The sequence below is a fragment of the Trichoderma asperellum genome, chromosome 1 (assembly GCF_020647865.1).
Source record: "Trichoderma asperellum chromosome 1, complete sequence".
Taxonomy (NCBI): Eukaryota; Fungi; Ascomycota; class Sordariomycetes; order Hypocreales; family Hypocreaceae; genus Trichoderma; species Trichoderma asperellum.
In genome coordinates this window covers 2,511,461-2,533,153 of record NC_089415.1, presented here as the reverse complement: position 1 = coordinate 2,533,153, position 21,693 = coordinate 2,511,461, and the positions used below count along the sequence as shown (strand labels likewise).

The following is a 21,693-nucleotide window of genomic DNA, read 5'->3' as shown; positions in this document are numbered from 1 at the left end:
ACTCCTTTGAAGCCAGCTCCTTGCTTAAGTATGGTTAACAAATACAGATTATCAAAGTAGATTAGCAGCTCTAGACACGTAATAAATCGAGCAAGTACAAATGGTCGTCATGAAACATGGCAGCAAATCCCCGTTCACCGATATGGCTCTCAAGACGGTCGTTTATTCTTCACAAATCCTCTACTCTTTATAACAAACATTCCCTATCAATGAGTATCAAATTCCCAAATCTTCTCATCATGAGACTATACATTGTAGAGCCTAATACCCAGTACAGAGCGACAGGCATCTCTACCTATTTGCGAGAGATTCTTTAGAGTATCCTCCTTACATGTTGAATTTTCCTTCAATACTATTCAACTCGTCCAAAAAAAGGCTTCGTAAAAGTTAGGCAAACTCGATGCAAAAAGGCTCCCAAGGTTTTGTCAAGCCTTATCATCGAAATCAGCCTAGTGTTTGTACGCATTTACAAAGTTGCCCGTGTTGTAACGCAACGATGTCTGTAGATGCAAAGTAGCAATTGACTGATGAACGAAGTTGGGTTTGGAGCAGTAGCTTGAAAGCTAAGCAAAGAATGCAACATCTCGTATAACCTTGGCCAGCTTAGAGATCGCTTCCGTAGTTGATGCTAGATAGTAACAGTAACAGAATCAATGCCCTTACTATTGCCTAGGTATGCCCTCAATCTTTTTTTCCCTCTCATCATCTTCTTCGTCTTCTTCATTCCAATCACAGCAGAGTCATGGGGGCTGAACTATTGCAAATAAACAACGAAGCTATACAACACTAAGCGTATCAGCCCGCAACGGCTTATCACAGCGTTGGAATCTAACTGCAAGCTACCTAGTCCTCCTTGCGCAGAGGCCATTTTCGCATCGAGCCGGCGATCTCTTTCGGCAGGGCGCAGAGAGCCTTGGTCACGACACCCCGAGAGTAAAGGATGGGCAAAAAATGTTACTGGTAGCAAAGGATTCGCCCCATCAGCCGGCCTAGGCTCAAGCCAGACCTAATAAGCCAAGAACTAACTCAAGCCACAGCGTCGACATCCAAAGACGACAGGTTATAGCTCGAATAGCGTCCCCTTCTCAGCAGCGTCTGCCCAAAAAGGCTCCCCAATGGGCAGCACTTGTCTGGCATGTGGGAGCCCACCTTGACGGGCTCGCTGGTGTCATGCGTCCTTCGTGTGTGGCTGGATCCAACCGGTGCGGTGCCGCCTCTTGTTGGCTGGCGCTGGCTGCACGGCATTTGTGGCCAGACGAGAGAGCACGAAAATCAATCAGCAGAGCCAAGGGTGCATTGCTCCATAGGGAGCCGTCAATCAAACAATCAATCATGTCGCCATGCAGGGACTTTTGTGCCACCCCAGAAAACGGCAATGCGTTGCTGATCTCATGATTTGCAGAGCAGTGCTGCTAATCTATGCACCTATGTCCATGCAGCAGCGTCATGCAAATATTTACATGGCAGACAGCAACGACGTCGTGAATCTCGACGAGATGGCGCTTTCAGAGAAGAGAAGATCCTCCAAGAAGAAGCAGCCTGGCCCGCCGCGGAATGGATCAGCGACCCCATTACCGCCCAAGCCTTGAGAATCCCGTGGCGGCCCTCCCTTGCGGGTCGGACTAAAGAAACGGTCAGGCTGGACGAGAAAAAAAAAGAAAAAAAAGTAAAAGTCAGAGCCAAACCGTGACCGATAATACGGAGCAGCAATGCAACGCCACTAGTAACGGCACGAGGCCAACGCAAAGCACGACAGCCGACGGTTTGATGTCATTGCAATCGATTTCCGGCTCATCGCACAGGCGACGCTGCGGCTCCCTCACGATCTCGCCAATGCGTCTTGCGTTCTGGTCTGTTGGTGATGAGGAGCTGCTGATGCTGATATGATATGGGTCAAAGCATGGATGATCAACCGTCGAGCGAGGGCCTTGGTGGGAGTCGGCGCCGCACAGCAGCTGGAGCTTGGACTGAGCTCATTCTAGTGGCTTTGGCCGTCCCGACCGCTACGAGCTAGCCACAAGCAGCTGGGGAAGACCCCTGTCTGCCGCTATCCAGCTCGTTATTGCAGGCCTGCTGAGCCCTCCTGCGCTCCGCTGTGGGCTAAGCTCCCAACCCAGTAGCATCGCAGTGGACGATAATAGTAGAAGGAGCAACAGCTGCCCTGCCCATCCTGGCGCTCGCGATCCCTCCTCTTCGCCTCTTGTTTCTCGCCTTCTTCTTTCCCCTCCACTCCAGCTCGCAAAGGCGAGAGCCGCTTGTCGCCTCCTCTCTCGAACCCTCCGCCGTCTCCCTTCCAGTCCTGATGGCGTGTCCGGCCAAGCTGTGCTGACAGTGACGGGTCTCTCCCAGCCGCAACTTCGACGACAAAGAGAGGACTCAGCTCAGGCAGGCCCCGACGATGTCCTCCATAGCCCTGCGTCGCCCTCGACCGGCTCCCCCTCGCCGTGTTTCTGCTCGGCATGACAGCATCTCGCCGTCTACCATCACTCCACTTCGACCATTCCCCGTCCACCGGGGCCATGCCACGGCAGACTTCACAGAAGCAGACGACGATGACGAGGATGAGGATGACGGTTTCAATCACAACAATAGCAATAGTTATAATACCAGAAATGATCCGAGCCGTTTCGACGATGGCAACAACAACAACAACAACAACAACAACAACAACAACAACAACAACAACAACAACAACAACAACAACAACAACAACAATAATAGCAACAGCAACAGCAATGGCAGTAACAATACTCGTCGCCGTCGTGCTTACACAACCGATATGCCTCCAGAAGGACTCCGAGGGCACGATGAAGACGACGATGATGACGATGGAGAAGAAGAACGCCAGCCTCGGAGACGCAATACTCTGCCTGTTCTTCCGCTCTTCTCCTCCTCGCACCTCGGTATGATATTCAGACTCGCCTCCAACTTTATGAGCCTTCAACAAAGTATACCCAAAGCCGACTAGCTGACTTATACGCCACTTTTCTTTTACGCTCTCTAGATGCTCTTCCCGTCTATAGCTTGACTCATGCTATCCGAATCATTGTGAGCTCTCGTACTGAGACGACGCTTACTTGGGACCAGCTACGGTCTCCTCAAGTCTCCCAATTCCTTGTCAAGCCGATGCAGCAGCAGATTCGAAGCCAGCACTTCTCCCGAGCAACGATTTACGCTCTCATGGCAAACTGTCTCCAGTTCACCAAAGAAGGCCAGCTCTATGCCGCCAATGCTGGCATCAGCAATACGAGAGCCAAGGTCTGTGAGCTGTTAGCCCTGAAGATGCTCAAAGAGTACTCCACTCGCGAGCTGATTGATGCATTGGCCTACGACTTTTATCCTCTCCAGGGCATGCCAGGAGCTCAACCACCTCCCATGACGGCAGGCAGTTCCAGCAGCAAGTCCAAAAACAATCCCCTCGTAGCGTCGCGGACATCGACTCTGGAGGTTGCCATTCGGGCCTCGGCCAAGCATTTCCTTGCCCATCCCGTTGTGGTCCAGCAGCTCGAGGCTATCTGGAATGGTGCCATTTCTTTCTATTCTTCTGCCGATAGCTTGCACCGGGAGTCGCCTTCAAGCCCCTATGCTCGCTACAATAGCCAGCCCAAAGTTGATGATAGGACTCCTCTCTTGGGCTCTCTGCCTCCCAAGCCGGGAAATTTTGCCGTCCCTCCAGGCAGGAGGACTGTGATGTTGTACGATCCTAGACAGGCATCCTTGCTGAAGCTATCTCGTCTCCGTGTGCCGCGATATAGATCTTTCTTGTCTACGCTGTCCCTTGGTGTCCTGATTGGGCTCTTCTTGGCCGTCTTGGCCAAACGATCTGCGCAAATCACTGGCTTAGAACTGGTCTTTTGGTTCTGGAGTGCCGGTTTCATGCTCGATGAGCTCGTGGGCTTCAATGAACAAGGCTTTGCCCTGTACCTCATGAGCTTTTGGAATATCTTTGACCTGGGCATCCTGGTGCTGCTTATTGCCTATTACTGTATGCGTGTCTATGGCGTCTTCCTCGCCGACCCCCATCACTGGAACGCAATGGCTTTTGACGTGTTAGCTGCAAACGCCATCCTGTTGCTGCCTCGCATCTTCAGCGTCCTGGACCACTATCAGTACTTTTCTCAGCTACTGATTGCGTTTCGGCTGATGGCTGTTGACTTGGCAGCCGTCTGTATCTTGATTCTTATTGTGTGTAGCGGCTTTTTTGTCTTCTTCACCTCTTCTACCACCTCTAGTAATGGTGCCGAGGTTGCCTACAAGATATTCCAGATCCTCATGGGTTTTACACCCGCCGCTTGGGATGTGTACGACGACCCCCTTCTTTTCTCTTTCTTTTGTTTTCGGCATGAAACGCCAAGTGCTTTCAAAACTAACGTCAAAATAGATGGCCGTCGTACAACTGGCTTGCGCGAGCATTGCTATGCTTTTTCCTCATCATTTGTCACTTCTTGATTGTGTATGTCTCTGAACTCCAGCCACAATATCGAGCCTTGTTGACCTTTTGCCCAGGACAATCCTCATCAGCGTTTTGACAAACTCATTTATGGCTATTGCGTCCAACGCCAACGAAGAGCATCAGTATGCATTCCCATCACTCTCGTAAAATCTACAAAAGGACTCGTGACTGATAATACTGCTTGCTTATAGGTTCCTCTTTGCTATCAACACTATTTCCATGGTGAAAAACGACGCGTTGTTCTCATATATTGCTCCTAGCAACATCTTTGCGTGGCTACTCATGCCTCTGCGCTATTGCATGCCCCTTCGCCATTTTGTCTTGCTCAACCGCATCATCATCAAAGTAACCCACTGCCCTGTGCTGTTCTGCATCTATTTGTATGAAAGATTCTGGTTGGCGCCGTCTATGTATGAGCCTACGGATCTGGTAGAGAATCCAGGAAGAAGTCGAGCTCGGACGATTTCTTTTGGAGACATGGCCAACAGGACGAACATTTTCAGCCCGAGCATGCGAGTGCGCGAAGAATCTGTGGCGGGGTATCAAAAGGACAGGGCTCTTGACGAGCTATTCTTGCGCATGCCCGATGCTACGAAAGCACAAAGACGGCACGAGAGACGCAAGACGAAAACTGCGATCCGAAATTGGATGGATCGCAATGATCAGGATGTAGGAGGTCCCAACTGGCCACCATCGGACGGTAGAGCCGTGCCCGATTGGCAGAGGAGAATGAGCATGGGCTGGGATCTGCGTTCAAACTCCAGACAGGTTTCTGATATCAGATCCATTGTCAGTGATCCAGCAGACCTAGCATCCAATGCTGGGGGAGCTTCGTACAGGGGCTACCGCATGATGGATCCTCGCTTCACGGATCCTCGCTTCGCCCACCTGACACCTGAGTATAAAGATCACACCGACGCTGATGGAGATGACGAGCTGGTCACAAACGATGAATATGAAGATGAACTTGGCACAAACACGGATCCTCGCGGTCCTAGGAGGGTTAATGCTCTCGCCAGTGAGACGGACGATTATTTCACAACGACTCCTACAGGGGCGCAGTCGGCGGCTATAACTTCGTCTCACAGCTCATCTGACAAAGGAAACTCTTCTAACAAGCCTAGGCGACGCGTAGCACACAATCGCACATTATCCACAAACACCATACTCTTCAATCCTGGCGAAATGGACCACCCACCCGAAAGCTCTGCATCAGCTTCGCCACCCAAAAGACCAGCCCCTACCACAAGCCGAGGTGGAAATGCTGGGGAGGTGACCCCTAGCATGCGCAGCCCCCCTCGACGATCGATGTTCTCACCGCCAACCCTCAATACGCGCTCTACAATGCCTTCACAGGGATTGGCGAGCACTAGCAATTTGAACAGATCGGCTGTTATGGGCCTTGACCCGAGGAACCGCGATCGTACTGTTCGAAGACTGTCGTCCGCCGATCTCAGCATTTTGTCTGACAATACGAATCTTCCTTTTGTCGGAGACATTAACGCTGGCTTAGCGGGCAGTTTCCAGACGCAGATGGCCCTGGCTCTGATGAAGGACAGCCGGCTGCGAGATGCTGGAGGAGCTGATACGGCAGATCGCGATAGGATGGGAAGGCTGGTTCTTGCTCGGATGAAGACTCTGGAAGAAAGTTTTGCAGATGTCGTTAAAGAGATGCGAGAAATGAAGAGTAGCTCCACGGCTCCGACGACGAGGCGAAATTCATCAGGCGAAGAGCTGAGGATAGGATCTCCCCTTGACGCTGCCAGATCAGACCGACCAAAGAGTCGCAAGGGCACAGCAACTCCAAAGAGGGCGGCTAACAAGCGGCCTGTCAGCCGACGGAGTATGAAGGAAAGCAAGCTTGGACTGACGATGACGGGAGATGTCAAGGGTAAAGGAAAATATGTCGCTTACTCGACAGAAGAAGAAGGTGAAGGAGCGGGCGACGCCTTTTTGGACAAGACAAGCTCTCTGTAGCATTTCCCACTAACCATTTCCTTATTCTTATTTCTTTCCATGTCAACTCTGTTCAACCCGTCTTCTTCTCACTCTGAGAGACTCGGGAAGAACGGCCAAGAGCATGCACCGGCGTTGGAGGAGAGCGTTTGATAGCTTTTTTGTGTCCAGTTTTTGCGAATGAGGTTCAAGATATCCTACTTTCGGCAGACGAGATATGTGGAGCTGAAAAGGAGGGTTAGTTTTTGTCACGGCTGGCAAAACGAGGTTGCGATTCGGTGGAGATGAGATGGAGAAGTCAAACTTCTCCGTGTTTTGGGCTTATTTTATTTCCATTTTATGTGAAATCGCTTATCATATGCGACTTGAGCTTGAGCTCAATGATATCATTTTTTGTAAGACGACAAACGTCGAAGATGATTACATATATACATGTATACAAATATCAAGAGAAACAGCGCAGCTGGCTGGTCTGTTTACGGAGTCTTCAAGGCTGTAGAAAGGAGATGCGCTAGAGTGATGAAACTGAGATGAAGGAATTGTCAAGACATCTGTCATCTCAAAGGCTGGGCACACCGACTCTTGAGAGCCCTCGCAATCGCTTCAGCAAAGGGCTCTGGCGGCAGCTTTGAAGCCTTGACGGGATCGTAAAGGGTGACCCAGACCGTGCCCCTGATCTCCTTGTGCTCTCCGATACCATTCGGAAGCCCGAGGTCTTCCAGGCAGCGGTAGATGGCACTCTTCAGCCGCCGCTGCGTCTGCACCCGCACCACCGTTGATGCCGCTCCAGCGCTCGTCACCATGATCCAGAGCGGCTCCTCGCGCGACTTGCGAAGGTACTTTTCGCGTCTCGCCGCAGCCAGTGGGTGTCCCCTGGGGTCGAAGAAACGCAGGTCATGCGGGTGGATGATGTGCCGCGGGCTAAAGGCTGTGACGGCGTGGTATGCCTTGCAGGCGTTCTGGATGGCGGGTCCCGCGGTGAACCTGCGGGCGGCGCCGTTGTCCGGCTCGATGTTGTGCTGGAGAAAGACGCTGGCGGTCTCGGGCGTGGTGCAGAGGGTGCCGTCTGGGCGGACGAATTTCTTGGCTTCTTCGGGGATGAAGCGGCGGATGGTGTCTCTGAGGATTGGTTTCTTGTTTTGGGTGAAGTTTGTTCTTGGGGTGGGTTTTGATTGCGTTTGGCGAGAGGGAGGCTGAGGAGACCTGGCTGTGGAAGAGGCAAAGAGGCGGATGTTTGGGATCTGAGAGGGGAGGTGTGCTTGTGTGGTGATGGTGAGTTGCTTGAGGGCGAGAGGCCTGAGATGTTGAGATGCTGTTTTCATGGCTGCGGGTGAGATTTTTGGAGTCATGAGAAAATGAAATGTTGCTTTTTTTTTTTTTTTGTTTTCTTTATAATCCTGTTGGGTTGGAAGTATTCATGTATTACATATGAGTTGACGAAAAATGAGGGGCTGAATTATGGCCTCTTTGTTTGTGAATGCTCTGGCGATGTTGTTCAACCGACTTGCATGTAAAAGTTGGTGATGCCAAAGAATGAGTTTCAGTAGGCAGAGCTTGAGTCTGCTTATGTAATTTATACGGGATCCCGCGTAGATTAAATATACGGACAGCTTCTCCAGTGGACTTGAGTTCCACCACAATTTTGTGTCTTTGTAGCTAGTAGGAATAGCGTTTGGCAATAAAAAATAATGATAATTCTTTACCTTAAAAATCATCGTAAGCAGATACATACTTTGGGCCCATTATGCCTTTCTTGCAGGAATGCTTGGGCAGCTACATATTCGATCGATATAGCGCAGATCCACCTGACGTTATAATTATTTAGATCAGACGCGGCTGTGCAGTATAGATCTTCTAACTCTTACTGAGGTGAGCCGTATCTTAGCTACAAGATCCAGTGTCTGGATGGCTGAGACAAAAATGACCTTCAGTCGGCAAAGCGCTGAATCTGCTTACGTAGTCCAACCATTACGCGGATAACGCAGATCAAAGTTTGTAAAATTTCGATAGTGGGCCACAGGCTTTTCCAAGTTCCACCTCTGCTTTTGCCTTTGCACGCCTCTTTACGCCACTCGATATCCCTATATTGGCCAAGTATAAAACACTTCATGTTATAGAACTGGCTCATACTCTTCCCTATCTCCGAAACGGTGATGCCTAATAATTTTTATCGCCCCTTTTAGTAATATTATTCCAAGCTTCTGTACTCAGCCGCAGCTAGTTCTTAGTATGCATGTACGCCCTTTGGAATACGCAAGATATGTGACATGTATTCATACCTATACTCTTTTATCGTTAAATGACTCAAAGTAACTAAGTTGTTCATGCTCTGTACCTATTTACATCATATTGTTGTTATCTACTAGTGGGACTAGTGGTCAGGACGATGGAGGACTGGTACCTGGATGGCTTAGGTACCTACTAGAGGTAGCTTTCTCCAACTCTACCAGCGTGGATGCGGCGTTACTATCTTGGCTGCATAAAATAGAAGGAAAAGAAATGAAAAAAAAAAAAAAAAAAAAAAAAAATATCAGCATAAAACATGCTTGCCTAACCTAATGGTAATAGTAATACAAGTTCAGAAATAGAAATAGGACCTTGCTGTTTCCTATTAGAGTCGATGAATCATGAGCTGACGCCGTCTGACTTTAGTAGTGACTCGCATCACGTGACATTGAGTCACCATGCCGCATCCAGTTGCGACGACTGCGCCTGAATGGCAATATTTTGCCCCTACTTAAGAATCCGAGAGGCTGCCGACTTTTTGACCTCCTGCATCCCCTGGTCACCGACACTCCAGATTTCTCGAGCCAACAGTCAAGATGCCCAAGAACAAGGGAAAGGTACGTTTTTCGCATTTATTTCGGCCGCCGAAGAAGACGAGCAGAAGAAAAAAAACCCAGCGACGAAAAAAAAAACAAGCAGAGGGCAGCTGAATTAAATTAAATTCAACCCCTCCCCCGCCAATTTTTTTGTGTTGATCTTTTTCTTCTTCTCGCCTCCGACGCGGCAGCCCAACAGCCACACAAATATCGAGATGGCTGTGCTAGATCCCGTCTTTTTTTTAGAATCCCGCAGCTGACCTTTTCTCTTCGTTGCGCAAACACAGGGCGGCAAGAACCGCAGACGAGGAACCAAGGAGAACGATGACCAGCGCCGAGAGCTGACCTTCAAGGAGGACGGCCAGGAGTATGCCCAGGTCGTGAAGATGCTGGGTAACGGCCGCCTCGAGGCTATGTGCTTTGACGGCAGCAAGCGACTTGCCAACGTACGTTGAGTTTCATCCACTCTTCCATGTCTATATCAATAAACAGCAGACTAACCATACACCCGCAGATCCGTGGCAAGATGCGCAAGAAGGTCTGGATCAACCAAGGCGACATCATCCTTCTCTCCCTCCGAGACTTCCAGGACAACAAGGGCGACGTCATCCTCAAGTACACCTCCGACGAGGCCCGTAACCTGAAGAACTTGGGCGAGCTTCCCGAGAACGCCAAGATCAACGAGACCGACTCCTACGGCCAGGACGGCGACGACAACGCCGGCTTCGAGTTCGGCGCCGACGAGTCCGAATCCGAGGAGTCCGATGGCGAGAAGAAGGAGCTCGACATTGACGACATTTGAGCGCCGCCCGCCGCTGGTCTGGCGGGGCATCAACATGTCGAGAGAAATGGACGATTTCGCCTTACCCCTCCTGCCTCTCACCAATATCAACTTCGCAAACCCCCCATTTATGCTCTTTTCCCTTTACCGTGCGCTCCAAATGAAGGAAAAGGAGAAAATGAAAAGGAAGCAGGGAGCCAACACTGTTGCGCACCCTTGGGGGATTTGGCACGCTGTCTTCTCTCTCAAACCCTCTGGACCGCAGCCCAAACATGGGGCGCAAGGCAGGAAAAATTTTAGAGCTTGCAATGTTCTTTTTTTTTTTTTTCCTCTTTGGACTTTACCTTGTTTCTCCTTGTTTGCTGCTGCTGCTCGCTGGGTCCCACGACAGTTTTTTCCGAGAGCAGGGGTTTTTAGATGGCCGCGGTGGGAGAGACGGCGCGGCTCGTCACTTGGTGTTTTTAAGTCGTTTCACACGTTCATGTTTTTTGCCGTCTTGATACTAGGATTGCTTACTACTGTTAACTTTTTCCCCTTGTTATATAGCAATGACTACTTTACTAAAAACTCATCATCTTGCGTGAACTTTTCTCTGTGCGACTTTTCTGTGCGACTTTTCTCATCAGTAACTCTTTTATGCAATCTTTGGTTTTATTTCTCCCCTACTCTCCTCCGATCCTAATTTCCTCCGCCTGTTCTTGAAAGCGGAGAAACCCCCTCAGTAACGTATCTGTATGCTACAAATAACTTGAAGCAAATCAATCTATCGAATAATGACATCAAAAAATCCTCCCCCCCCTAAACAAACAACTCCAGGACTCCACTGGCGCGGGCTTCCCACTCACTCATCCCATCTCCTTTCCACAAGAAAAAACAACAACAACAAAACCACCTTCAATCATATTTCTCTCTCTTTCTCCGTAGCCCGGGGTTTTTTTTGGCTATTCCTACTTCGTGGTAGCCGCTAATTGCAAGAATCTCGTCGTTGGAATTTTGTAATAAGCCAAATAGCTTCACATGTAGCCTTTACGATGCCTCGTATAATTGAGGTATGGTGGACTTGGTGACTTCAATTTCCTTCTCCTCTCCTTTTCCCTTCTTTTCATCTAGGCAACCCCGAGAATCATGATACTTGATAGCGTGGATATCTCTTCTTCTTCCCCAATGTATTCGAATTCTTTACCAGTCATCGTCATCTTCCTCTTCATCATCTATTACGAGAAACAGAAATTAGCACAAATGATACTTCCAACCATACAGAAACCTAGCAGTGATAAGTAGTAGTAGACTAATAAAGGGAACTTACCGCTCTTGCTGGCTTTGTCTTTAATCTTCTGTAAAGCTGCTGCCAGAGCATTTGGCACACCTCCCGGCCCTGCAGGGCTAGCAGCAGCTCCTGCACCTGAGCCAGAAGATCCACCAACGGCCGCTCCACTGCGGTCGTTGATCTTGCTCCTGTCCACCTTCTTGAGAGCCCCGATACCTCCTGCTCCGCGAATATCTCCCAGTAGAGACGCCCGTCCACCATCTGCCTTTGGAAGAGCAGCTGCAGGAGCCCCAGATGAGTAGCCAGAGTCCCGATTTGGCATCGCCGGCGGCGGAGGAGGGGGCGGGACCCCACCCGCGGACGGAGCTGGAGGTGGCGGCGGTGGTGGGGGAGGAGCAGCTCCAGCTCCTGGGATCGGAGGGGGACCAGGCGGCGGCGGAGGGGGGGGAGGAGCGGCGCTGGTCACGGGCATAGGAGGAGGCGGTGGAGGAGGTGCCGGCGGAGCGCTGCCAGCTCCAGGAATCGGCGGAGGACCAGGTGGAGGAGGAGGAGGAAGACTGGCAACTCCCGGTGATGGTAGCGGCGGCGGAGGCGGAACTGCTGGTGGAGCGCTGACCGTGGGCAGCGGAGGAGGCAATGAAGGCGCTTTTGGTGATGGCAAAGGTGGAGGGGGAGGGGGAGCTGGAATGCTGTTTGCTACCGGCAGAGGAGGAGGCGGCGGTGCATGGTTTGCCGCTGGTGGAGGTGGAACTGGCCGAGCACTTGGCGGCGGTAAGGGAGGAGCGCTCGCGGTCGGCACCTTTGGAGGCAGAGGAGGAGGGGCGGCGGCAGGAATCGATATGCCGGCATCGCTGCCTCGAGGAGGTGGTGGAGGAGGGACCGGTCCGCGGCTTGGTGGAGGGGGTGCACGTTGGCCTGTGAAGGGAGGTGGAACGTGGAACTTGTGGTCGTCGGCCTCGAGAGGAGTCTTGGCAGGTCGCGGGGGAGGAGGAGGGACAGATGAAGTAGCACCAGGTATTATTGATAATACGGACGACTTCTTCCTCTCGGTGGCTTGATGCGCAAACTTGCCTGCGTCTGGCAGGGGAGGCGGGGCATTGAATCTCGGCCGAGGAGGAGACGGTGCTCTCGGTGGGCTGGCATCTCTGGTAACCTGGCCGCCGGACCGCCGAGGTGCTGGAGGGGGAGGAGGGCCAGATCTCTTAGCAGAAGGAGAGCTGTTCAGGGCAGCGGCCGCTGCTGCTGCTGCGGCGGGTGGAGGTGGAGGTGGCGCCCTCACGGTTCTTGATTCGTGGCCGTTGGTAGAAGGTGAAGGTAGGGCTGGTGGTGGTGGTGGTGGTGGCGGCGCTGCCTCACTGGCCAGCTTGGCTTGCTCTTCACGGAGGAAATCGACGATGAACTCTTGATTGTCCTTGATAAAATCGTCATTCAAGCCCTTATCGCTAAGATCCTGGCCGAAATGCTCTCGCCAAAGGGGGTCGAAGGCGTCCAGCAGGGCAAATTCAGAGCCCTTGCTATCGTTCAAGCTGACAGAAGAGCCGGAGTTGTGAGAAAACCCAGACAAGTTGGAGGCTGCAGTGTCTGGTATCATGGATACGGTCGAATGTCGGTGGAAGATGTTTCCTAGCAGGCTGTGCTTTTGACCTCCTGAAGCGTGGCTGGATCCGCCAAAAGGAGCGGCTCTCGTGGCTCGGCTGGCGTTCTTTTCTCGCTCGTCCATCTTCTTCTTGAACTGCTTGGCCTCCTTCTCGTCGACGAAACTGAGCGCTGCGAGACATTCCTCCAATTCGAATGTGTGGAAAAAGGTTCGGTCTTGGTTATAGCTCCACGTATCGAAGATCTCTTGATCCCAAATGACCCCGCGGTTGGATGGCTGTTACAAATATACCAAAAGCTGTTAACACGGTGATTTCTTCTCTTCGTTTCTCTCTCTATCGGTCACTTGCTTCCACGGGTCTTGTTTACGAGCAAAGCCAGCAGTAGAGTAAGCTGAGAAAAGGGGATTCAAGGGGTCACACGCACCGAAATATCTACCAGTTTGAGCCAGTAGGTGTTGCCGACCAAATCGTTGGCCAGCACAATGGCGCCCTGCAGTCCCGTGTAGGTCCATTTCGAGCGATTGGGATACGCAACATAGAGCTTGGCGACGGCAACGGCCTGGATTTTGTTGGATTGCTTGGGCACGAAGCGCTTGACGGTATCCTTGTCGTCGTCGTTGAGGATAGAGGGCATGTTTGCGGCGGTGGAGGCCGCTCGGGAGCGGTCGCTGGGGCGAAGGCGAGACGGCGGCGGATGGTGGCGGGAAGAAAAAAAAGGAGAAGAATCCGATGAAGCAGCAAAGAGCTGTTCACGAGAGAGTGTTGTCGGGTGTCGGTTTGGCGGCGTGGAAAGAGGGGGCGCCTAATGGTAGTCGATGGTAGCTGGACTTGACCGTCTCCTCTTTTCGTCCAAAGTTGGCGCCCGCTGTCAAAAGGCAGCAGGATTTAATTCAAGGGCCGCAGCCTCCAGGCAGGCAATGCCCGCGGGCCGAGCAAACGCTAAGGATGGGATGGCGGTTTCGTGCAAGGGGCGAATCGAGTCGAACATGCGTCTCCAATGGAGGAGGCATCAAGGGAGCGATTTTTGGCGGACACGAAGAGGAGGGAGAAGAAGGCGAGGGCAAAGGCGAGGGAAGAGAGAAGTGCTGGCGTGAGGTTGCGCTCTACGGACAAAGGACCCGGGAATCCGCAGCAAGTTCCACTGGCAGTTTCGGTGCGCAGCTCCGCCCCGGGCGTTATGGAATCCGCAGCAGCGCAAATTACACAGTGTTCGCAGCCTCTCGCATCGCTGTAATTTTCGGGCTAGGCTGCTGGAAATTAGCGGGGAGGGCTGCTATAATAAGCCTAAGGGATCCAAGGATAGCTGTTCCCCTGCCTATTGCTTACTGGAGCTGGTTCATTAGCAGAAAGCCGCGCCAGTCGCTGTCGTCATCACGCAGAACAGGCACGAGACCTTCCAATGGCGGGTATCGATTCCAGAACCATGGCAGAAGCTACGGGGATTTTATGTGTTCATTAATTTTTGCGAGATGATGTACGATGTAGAGCATACGGGCGATTGCATGGGCAGTGTTAAGTGGTCCATGAAACGGGTTGCAGCGTACTGTACCGCCGCTTCTCCCCATCACACCCCGCCGTTACATTTTGCTGTGAACATCAGATGCTGCAACAGCCGGTCATCGTAGTACTCATACTGTAGCTGCTTCATACAAAGTCATACAAATTCATACAAAGAGAAAGCACTCAATCATCCTAAAAACACACAGATTCTGAAAAAAAAAAAAAAAAAAAAAAAATGATGTATTTACGGCCAAGGCTCTATTTCTGTATAGAATTCTCTTTATTTGTTCAGCTCCTCCTTTCTAGCCTGACGCTCCGCCTTGGTGCCCTGTACTGGTGGCATGTTCTTGGCCATAGCTGGGCCTGGATTGGCCTGGTGCGCAGCAAACTTGGGGTCGGGTGAGGTGTTGTCCTGGATGGGCTGGATGGAGAATTGCTTCTCGCCCTAGTAGAACTCCATGTTAGCGGCTTGGTTTGTCGAAGAAAAGTAATTGATGAAAATACAACATACCTCCTTCTTCTGCTGGTTGTTGCCGGAATCCATGTTGATATTCTTGGAGATGAGTGTTCTTTTGGTATATGGCTTTATGATATTGCGTGCAGAATAACGCAAACGTGCAATGATAGCTGTGTTACGAAGAATAGTCATGCAAATTTTATCGAGATTGAAGGAAAAAGAAGTCAAAGTTTCGGGCAGCAAACCCGCAAACTATATATATACCTAAGCGCCTTAGTTGAAGCCTACAGGCTGAGGTTCGTTCGATAAGGCGCCGCTTCTAGGCGCTGGTGGCGTTGGGTTAGATGTGGATGACGTTGACGGAAACGTCATGGGGAATGTTGGCACCTGTTTGGGAGCCAAGCAAGAAAGTAAAGTGCTTGGTGTGTAACCGTTGCGCAAGCAAAGTCTAATGTTGATGCGATACGTTTAGATACCAATCATGAATGGAAGCATCAATCAGCAAAAAGGCCATCTTGCATCTTTGCTTCTTTATGCACGTGCTTCTTTAATCTACTATACCTACTGACGCGGCCTTGTAAGTGATGGAATGATAGCATTACTTTAGGCATCAAATAATACCTACCTTACCATACACAGCATAGAGTAGGTTAGTATGTATGTGCTTGTGCTCCGTAGTATTATGCCCCAGATTTTAAACGGGAGGACGATTCAACGCTACTTCGTAGTCACGTGGATTGACGGAGCCCCGCCTGGGCAAAGCTGCTCCAAGCAGGCTTACCGTACGCTAAAAAACGGTACCCCATCAGTACACTAATCGGCCATACGGAGTACTAAACAGGCTTTCTGCAGGTACCTCGTAACGGAAGCTACCGAGCGCTCTGATTCGATCTCGATAGCTCCGGGGAAACTTCACGCTCTCCAGGCCATGAAGCATACCACCAACTCTCTCGGCGCCCCGCATGTCGACCAGCAATGCGCCGCAGCCAGTCAAGTTATCTCTGCCTCTGGTCAGTTCATCTGTTGGATCCTCTCTTCTTCAGCTTCCTGGCCAATGCTAATGGAGTGCATATAGGAATACCAGCAGCAGCTGTTTCAGGAGCTCCGAGCCGAAGATGAACTCGTGATTCTGGCCCGGGGGCTGGGCCAGATGCGCCTCGTCACAAACCTCCTCCACTCCTACGATGCCGCCGGGAGCAACCTCATCGTCCTCGTCGGCGCAGATGAGCGTGAGAACAACTGGATTGGCGAGGCACTGGCCGAGCATGCCGCCATCAGCGCATCTCCCAAAGCACGGGGATTGACCGTCGTCAACACCGATTCTCAGACAGTTGGCGCCAGAGAGAAAATGTATGCGAATGGAGGCATATTCAGCATCACCTCTCGTATTCTTGTCGTCGACCTCCTCACGGGACTGTTGAACCCCGAGCTCGTCACTGGCCTTGTTGTCCTTCACGCAGACAGAATTGTTGCTACTTCTCTAGAGGCCTTCATCCTGAGAGTGTATAGGCAGAAGAACAAGGTCGGCTTCCTCAAGGCCTTTTCAGACAACCCAGATCCTTTTACGACAGGCTTCTCACCATTGACCACCATGATGAGGAATCTGTTTCTCAAAAAAGCGTCTCTCTGGCCGAGATTCCATGTCACCGTAGCACAGTCCCTCGAAGGCAAGAAAAAGGCCGAGGTCATTGAGCTTGAGGTCCCCATGACGGACTCCATGACGGATATTCAGAATGCCATCATGGAATGCGTCGAAGTCAGTATTCACGAGCTCAAAAAGGGCAACTCGGGCCTGGAAATGGAAGATTGGAACCTTGATAGCGCTCTGCTCAAGAACTTTGACGTAATTGTCCGTCGCCAGCTCGATCCCAACTGGCATCGGGTCAGTTGGAAGACACGCCAAATCGTCAACGATTTAACCATCCTCCGTGGGCTGCTTAGCAACATCCTCGCCTACGATGCCGTATCTTTCCTGCAGCACCTCGATACCATTCATGCCGCACACTCCCCTCCTCCAGGGTCAACCCGACAATCCCAATCACCTTGGCTATTCTTAGATGCTGCCCAGACCATATTTGACACAGCCCGGAGGCGGGTCTACTCGGCCAGTCCCAAAAATGTATCGCAGAGCGGCGAAAACATCGATTCGCTACAGCCGGTTCTTGAGGAACTGCCAAAATGGGGCGTCCTGGCAGAAGTCCTTGAAGAGATTGATCGAGATCTGTTCTTTGAGCCCAAAGCTCGAGATGACTCTAACGGAGGCATATTAATTATGTGCTCAAATACAGATACCTGCCGACAGCTCCGTGACTATCTCCAAACTATGCATGTTAAGCCAAGGGTAGACAGGGATAAGCTCCCTGTCGTAGACGACCCCGAGTTCGAACGCGAACGTGCCGAGGAAGCCCGTCGGCCGTCTGCCAACTTCATGATGAGGCGAAAGCTTCGAAACTACCTACGGTGGAAACGACAGTTTGCGCAAGTCAGCGCCAGCTTGTTCTCCGAGAACCAAAAAGCTCTCAATGGTGCGGCGGACCCACGACCGGGACACAGCAGCCTGAGGGGAGGCAAAGCCCCAGCAAACAAGAGGCGGAGAATGCGAGGCGGGGCTAGCTCAATGGCCATGTATGGACGTGCTGATAATGGAAGCATTGCGCAATATTTCGAGAAGCCGGGCGAAGTGGCCGATCTAATGGCAGAAGTCCAGATTACGGAGGAGGAAGCGCAGCAGCAGAAGGAAGACATCATAGCCGATCCGCTGGAAGACATGGAAGACTACTATCAGCTATATGAGATGCAGGACCTGGTTGTTGTGCACGCCTACGACGGAGACCAGGATGAGCATGTGTTGGAGGAGGTCAAGCCGCGATACATCATCATGTACGAGCCAGACGCCTCCTTCATTCGCCGGGTGGAAGTATACCGTTCGTCTCACAACGACCGCAATGTACGAGTGTACTTTCTATATTACGGGGGCTCGGTCGAAGAGCAGCGCTATCTATCTTCCGTCAGACGGGAAAAGGATGCCTTCACCAAGCTAATCAAAGAGCGAGCGAGCATGTCGTTGGTCATGACAGTCGACCCGCACGGCATGGAAGACCCGCAGGAGGCCTTTCTGCGCACCGTCAACACCCGCATCGCCGGAGGCGGCAAGCTGGCGGCGACCGCCGAGCCGCCGCGGGTCGTCGTCGACGTGCGAGAATTCAGGTCCTCGCTGCCGTCGCTGCTGCACGGTCGCTCCATGGTCGTAGTGCCATGCATGCTGACGGTGGGCGATTACATCTTGTCACCCAACATTTGCGTAGAGCGAAAGTCCATCAGTGATCTGATCTCGTCCTTCAAGGACGGTAGACTGTATAGCCAGGCGGAGACCATGTTTCAGCACTACAAGAATCCCATGCTGCTGATTGAATTCGACCAGAATAAGTCGTTTACCCTGGAGCCCTTTGCCGACCTTTCGGGCAGCCTGAACAGCGTGGCCCCGACCAACGTCTCGTCAGATCTCCAGTCTAAGCTGGTGCTGCTGACGCTGGCCTTTCCTAAGCTACGCATCATCTGGTCCTCTTCACCGTACGAAACAGCAGAGATATTCGCCTCTTTGAAAACGCTGGAGCACGAGCCAGATCCGATTGCAGCAGTGCAAGCGGGCCTGGACAAGGACTCCAAGGTGGAAGACCAAGTCTTCAACCAAGAGCCGCAGGAAATGCTGTCCATTGTACCAGGCGTGACGCCACAAAATATCAAGAGTCTTGTCCTAGATACGGAGAACATACGGGAGGTGGCCAACATGGAGCCGAAGGAGCTGGAGCCGATCGTGGGCAGGGCATCGGCCAACAAAATTCACGGTTTCTTTAATAGGAATGTGATGGAGGAAGATGACTGATATCTCTCTCACCATCAATAATATTTAATGAGACGTTGTATACGATGTTTTTTTTTTTTTTTCACATAACAAGCAACGGATAAATTATGCCAATGATAGCGTGTGTATTCTTCAGAATTAAAACCAAAGCTAATATGTAATAATACATGTAATAAACAAGAGACACAAAAAAAAGAGGATATACCGCTTAGGTAGTGACTTGTGGGTCAAGGTATCTCAGAAAGACCAAACAATAGATGATAATCGTACAGCATAAGGAAAATCGACTGGTTTTTCGTATGCCCACTTCGCAGTTAAAAGAAAACAAAGAGAAACATCTTGTCTTTTTTTTTTTTTCGCTGCTCGTAGGAAATGTGTGGTAGTGCGTCCTTCTTTCATTCCGTCCATGGTCGTTAATCATAAAACCGCTCGAGAAAAAGGCCCTTTCCAGGAATCAAGCCAAACAGGGACAACGGCATCGGGCAGCAGTCTCATATCTCTGGCTTCTTTATTTCTCTTTTGTTTCTCTTTTTTCCCTTTATACTGTGCTCCTCATTCTGGAGCCTCGCATTCCTCTATGCCTGTACCGCCTGTTGCCGCCAGAGCGGCCGCATGTCAGGCAGGAAATAATGATGCCGAAGAAGGCAACAATGCCGTTAATGATCGCGGTGAGCATGTTGCCGATGCCGCTGATAATGGCCATTATGACGGAGCCGATGGTCCGGAAGATGGCTTCGAGCTGTTGGGCGTTGGTTAGATTTGGATTTTTTTTTGGGGGGGGACTATGGATGGATGAGACTTGGACTTACGCAAGATACGACGGCACCCATGATGAATGGTTTGTGTGTTGTTGTATGTGGTGTAGAGAGGGTGTTGTGGTAGATTTTGGTAGTAGTTTGTATGTTAATACTCTTTGTCAAGATCAAAGGTAGTTATGGCAGTATTCTCGTTGTATGTTGTAAGAGGAGATTCTCGTTTGTAGAAGGAATGGTCATGGAGAGAGAAGAGGAGGAATGATGGAAAGAGGTGGCGAGCTGCTTTCTCTTATACACACAAGAGCCCCAAATCTAAAAGATACATCGCACGAATCCCTGTAGCCATCTGACTTTGGGCCTCGTCCTCTCTCGCCTCACGCAATACATTGGAATACGAAACTAACGCGCGGTATGCATGTCTGGTCTGTGTAATGGACATCCACACCAAGGAAAGGGGGACTACTGCTAGTATGTAGGTAGTTGGTGTTACACGATAGGTACAGTAGGTAGCAACACTGACTAACCTTCTCTCTTCCAAGGCAGGGCCAAGTACACGCCGCATATACGCCACATACTCAAGGTACCATCAGCCATGGACAATCCACAACCCACACCCGGGCTCACTCACATACTGTACAAGCACATGAACACACAGAAGAGAGTTCCTTGACGGCATATCGTCCCTTTGGGGGCTCCATCCAGCTGCAGCTCCCGCCGTTCACCGGTTTCTCATCCACTGCACCCACCCACACCCGGCAAGGGGAGAGGGGCCCCATTGGGGGCTTCAGGTCTAGATTGCATCTTTGGCTGAGCAAGGCAGGCAAAGATTGGCGGGTAGATGCGCCTCTCCAGCGTCATAATTGCTGCTTCTTACAGCATTGGGTGACGCTAAAAAAGGGATATCTCCCATGTATGTAATTCGAGCACCCGAAAGCAGCAATTTGGCAGAAGCTTCTTCTCTCCCGGCACGCCGCCAAAAAAAGGGCCCGTTCAATGACGTCAACATGATTTTTTTCGCATGTCACCCGTATCCAGAGCATCTACCTAGTATTGCCATCGAAAGCGTCATATCGTCACCCTCAAAACAAACCAATGCGCGGGCTCCCTCCCTGAAAGCGTCAAACATTCATTGTTCCCCAATTCTCTGCCCTCCTCGGTGCTTCTGCTCCGCCGTGCCAGACATGCATCCCATTCTCTCACCTCTTCTTCTGCTTTGTTGCGGTAAGGCTGCTCTTCTGCTTCCTATACGCCAGCTTCGCGGCAGCCAGAGTGGGCCCCCCCTTGACGTATGCATGCACCAACCCTGGTCCCTGGAAATCTTGATTTTTGGGAGTACGTACAGCAGGTACTAGTAGTAGACGTTTTACTGGGTACCGCTGTGCTCGTTGGGATTCAGCTATGGAAGCATGTTCAAGGCCGCGTCCCATGCCATGCTTGAGTAACTCGTGCCAATTTGACTGAGATTTTTCTTCATTTATTTTAATCGATACGAGGCTGTACATGCAGAATCCAGATTCCTCGTGTTTCCGGTGCCTTGCATCTTTGCTACCCAAGACAGAGCGCTTGTGACGTCAACCAATCCAAAGCCGCTCTCTATCAAGACGCCTTTCCCACTGCTTCCAGAGTGCCTCACTCTCTCCCAACCCCGTGGCCAGTGCCAATATCTCATCACATGTCTGTCTCCTGTCATATTTCCACACTCCCGCCCTGCAATGTCGGTCACCGTCTCTCAGGCACATAATACTACTTAGGACTAGTACCTACTACCAGTAAAATGCTGCGTACTGGTAGGGCCACTCGTTGCATGCATGCCTGCTCACCGTTCTTCTATATGCCTTGCGCGCGCCCCCCCCCCAAGGGCCTCCAGCGCATACCGCCGCGATTGGCCGATGCCCAGCGGGTTTCCTGATGCTCGCAGAGGCGGTGTCGTATTAAATGAAGTGCATTTGCCGGCAATTCGTCCCTCCCAGAAGTCTTTGGGCGGTGTGTGCGCGCGCGCTGTACCGCAACTTTTGTAGGCTTGCTGTATGCTGTATGCGATGCTTGCTGCATGCATCTGGCTATCGTACATGGGGTGGCATCCAATCCTTCTGTAAGACAGGTGTGAAATGGCAGTAATGCCACCTCCGCCGATTCCAAAATCCGACCCAAAGGATATGTCCGCCCGATATCTCTCCATCACCATCCGAGAGCCACCATTCTTTTCTTTGTTCGCAGTATGTACCAGTAATAACAACAAATA

General features: G+C 51.3%; 8 protein-coding genes across 8 annotated transcripts; 3 read left to right on the top strand and 5 right to left on the bottom strand.

Annotated features, from left to right (window-relative positions):
* The first annotated feature begins 1,879 nt into the window (after positions 1-1,879).
* Positions 1,880-8,108, top strand: TrAFT101_000791 (uncharacterized protein). Its single transcript, XM_024903299.2, has 5 exons — positions 1,880-2,903; positions 3,005-4,301; positions 4,382-4,453; positions 4,507-4,575; positions 4,645-8,108. The coding sequence occupies exons 1-5, from the start codon at positions 2,399-2,401 to the stop codon at positions 6,428-6,430; spliced, it is 3,729 nt and encodes a 1,242-aa protein (XP_024765015.2). The 5' UTR covers positions 1,880-2,398; the 3' UTR covers positions 6,431-8,108.
* TrAFT101_000790 (uncharacterized protein) lies at positions 6,667-7,796 on the bottom strand. Its single transcript, XM_024899144.2, has one exon. It carries the CDS (start codon positions 7,756-7,758, stop codon positions 6,964-6,966), a length of 795 nt encoding a protein of 264 aa, XP_024765014.2. The 5' UTR covers positions 7,759-7,796; the 3' UTR covers positions 6,667-6,963.
* A 1,056-nt stretch (positions 8,109-9,164) lies between the features above and the next one.
* Positions 9,165-10,596, top strand: TIF11 (Translation initiation factor 1A). The gene is made up of 3 exons (XM_024899119.2): positions 9,165-9,252; positions 9,519-9,677; positions 9,746-10,596. Exons 1-3 carry the CDS (start codon positions 9,232-9,234, stop codon positions 10,031-10,033), a joined length of 468 nt encoding a protein of 155 aa, XP_024765013.2. The 5' UTR covers positions 9,165-9,231; the 3' UTR covers positions 10,034-10,596.
* Positions 10,528-13,994, bottom strand: TrAFT101_000788 (uncharacterized protein). Its single transcript, XM_024906310.2, has 3 exons — positions 13,302-13,994; positions 11,319-13,152; positions 10,528-11,223 (listed from the first exon to the last, which is right to left on the bottom strand). The coding sequence occupies exons 1-3, from the start codon at positions 13,509-13,511 to the stop codon at positions 11,192-11,194; spliced, it is 2,076 nt and encodes a 691-aa protein (XP_024765012.2). The 5' UTR covers positions 13,512-13,994; the 3' UTR covers positions 10,528-11,191.
* A 595-nt stretch (positions 13,995-14,589) lies between these two features.
* TrAFT101_000787 (uncharacterized protein) lies at positions 14,590-15,295 on the bottom strand. The gene is made up of 3 exons (XM_024903298.2): positions 15,222-15,295; positions 14,889-15,160; positions 14,590-14,822 (listed from the first exon to the last, which is right to left on the bottom strand). The coding sequence occupies exons 2-3, from the start codon at positions 15,024-15,026 to the stop codon at positions 14,658-14,660; spliced, it is 303 nt and encodes a 100-aa protein (XP_024765011.2). The 5' UTR covers positions 15,027-15,160; positions 15,222-15,295; the 3' UTR covers positions 14,590-14,657.
* A 445-nt stretch (positions 15,296-15,740) lies between these two features.
* Positions 15,741-18,966, top strand: TrAFT101_000786 (uncharacterized protein). Its single transcript, XM_066126149.1, has 2 exons — positions 15,741-15,856; positions 15,910-18,966. Exons 1-2 carry the CDS (start codon positions 15,797-15,799, stop codon positions 18,715-18,717), a joined length of 2,868 nt encoding a protein of 955 aa, XP_065982248.1. The 5' UTR covers positions 15,741-15,796; the 3' UTR covers positions 18,718-18,966.
* On the bottom strand, positions 18,818-20,002 carry TrAFT101_000785 (uncharacterized protein). The gene is made up of 2 exons (XM_024911128.2): positions 19,506-20,002; positions 18,818-19,435 (listed from the first exon to the last, which is right to left on the bottom strand). Exons 1-2 carry the CDS (start codon positions 19,524-19,526, stop codon positions 19,235-19,237), a joined length of 222 nt encoding a protein of 73 aa, XP_024765009.2. The 5' UTR covers positions 19,527-20,002; the 3' UTR covers positions 18,818-19,234.
* A 1,265-nt stretch (positions 20,003-21,267) lies between these two features.
* On the bottom strand, positions 21,268-21,636 carry TrAFT101_000784 (uncharacterized protein; the record flags this gene model as incomplete). Its single annotated transcript, XM_066126148.1, has 1 exon — positions 21,268-21,636. The coding sequence occupies one exon, from the start codon at positions 21,634-21,636 to the stop codon at positions 21,268-21,270; it is 369 nt and encodes a 122-aa protein (XP_065982247.1).
* Between the last annotated feature and the right edge of the window lie 57 nt (positions 21,637-21,693).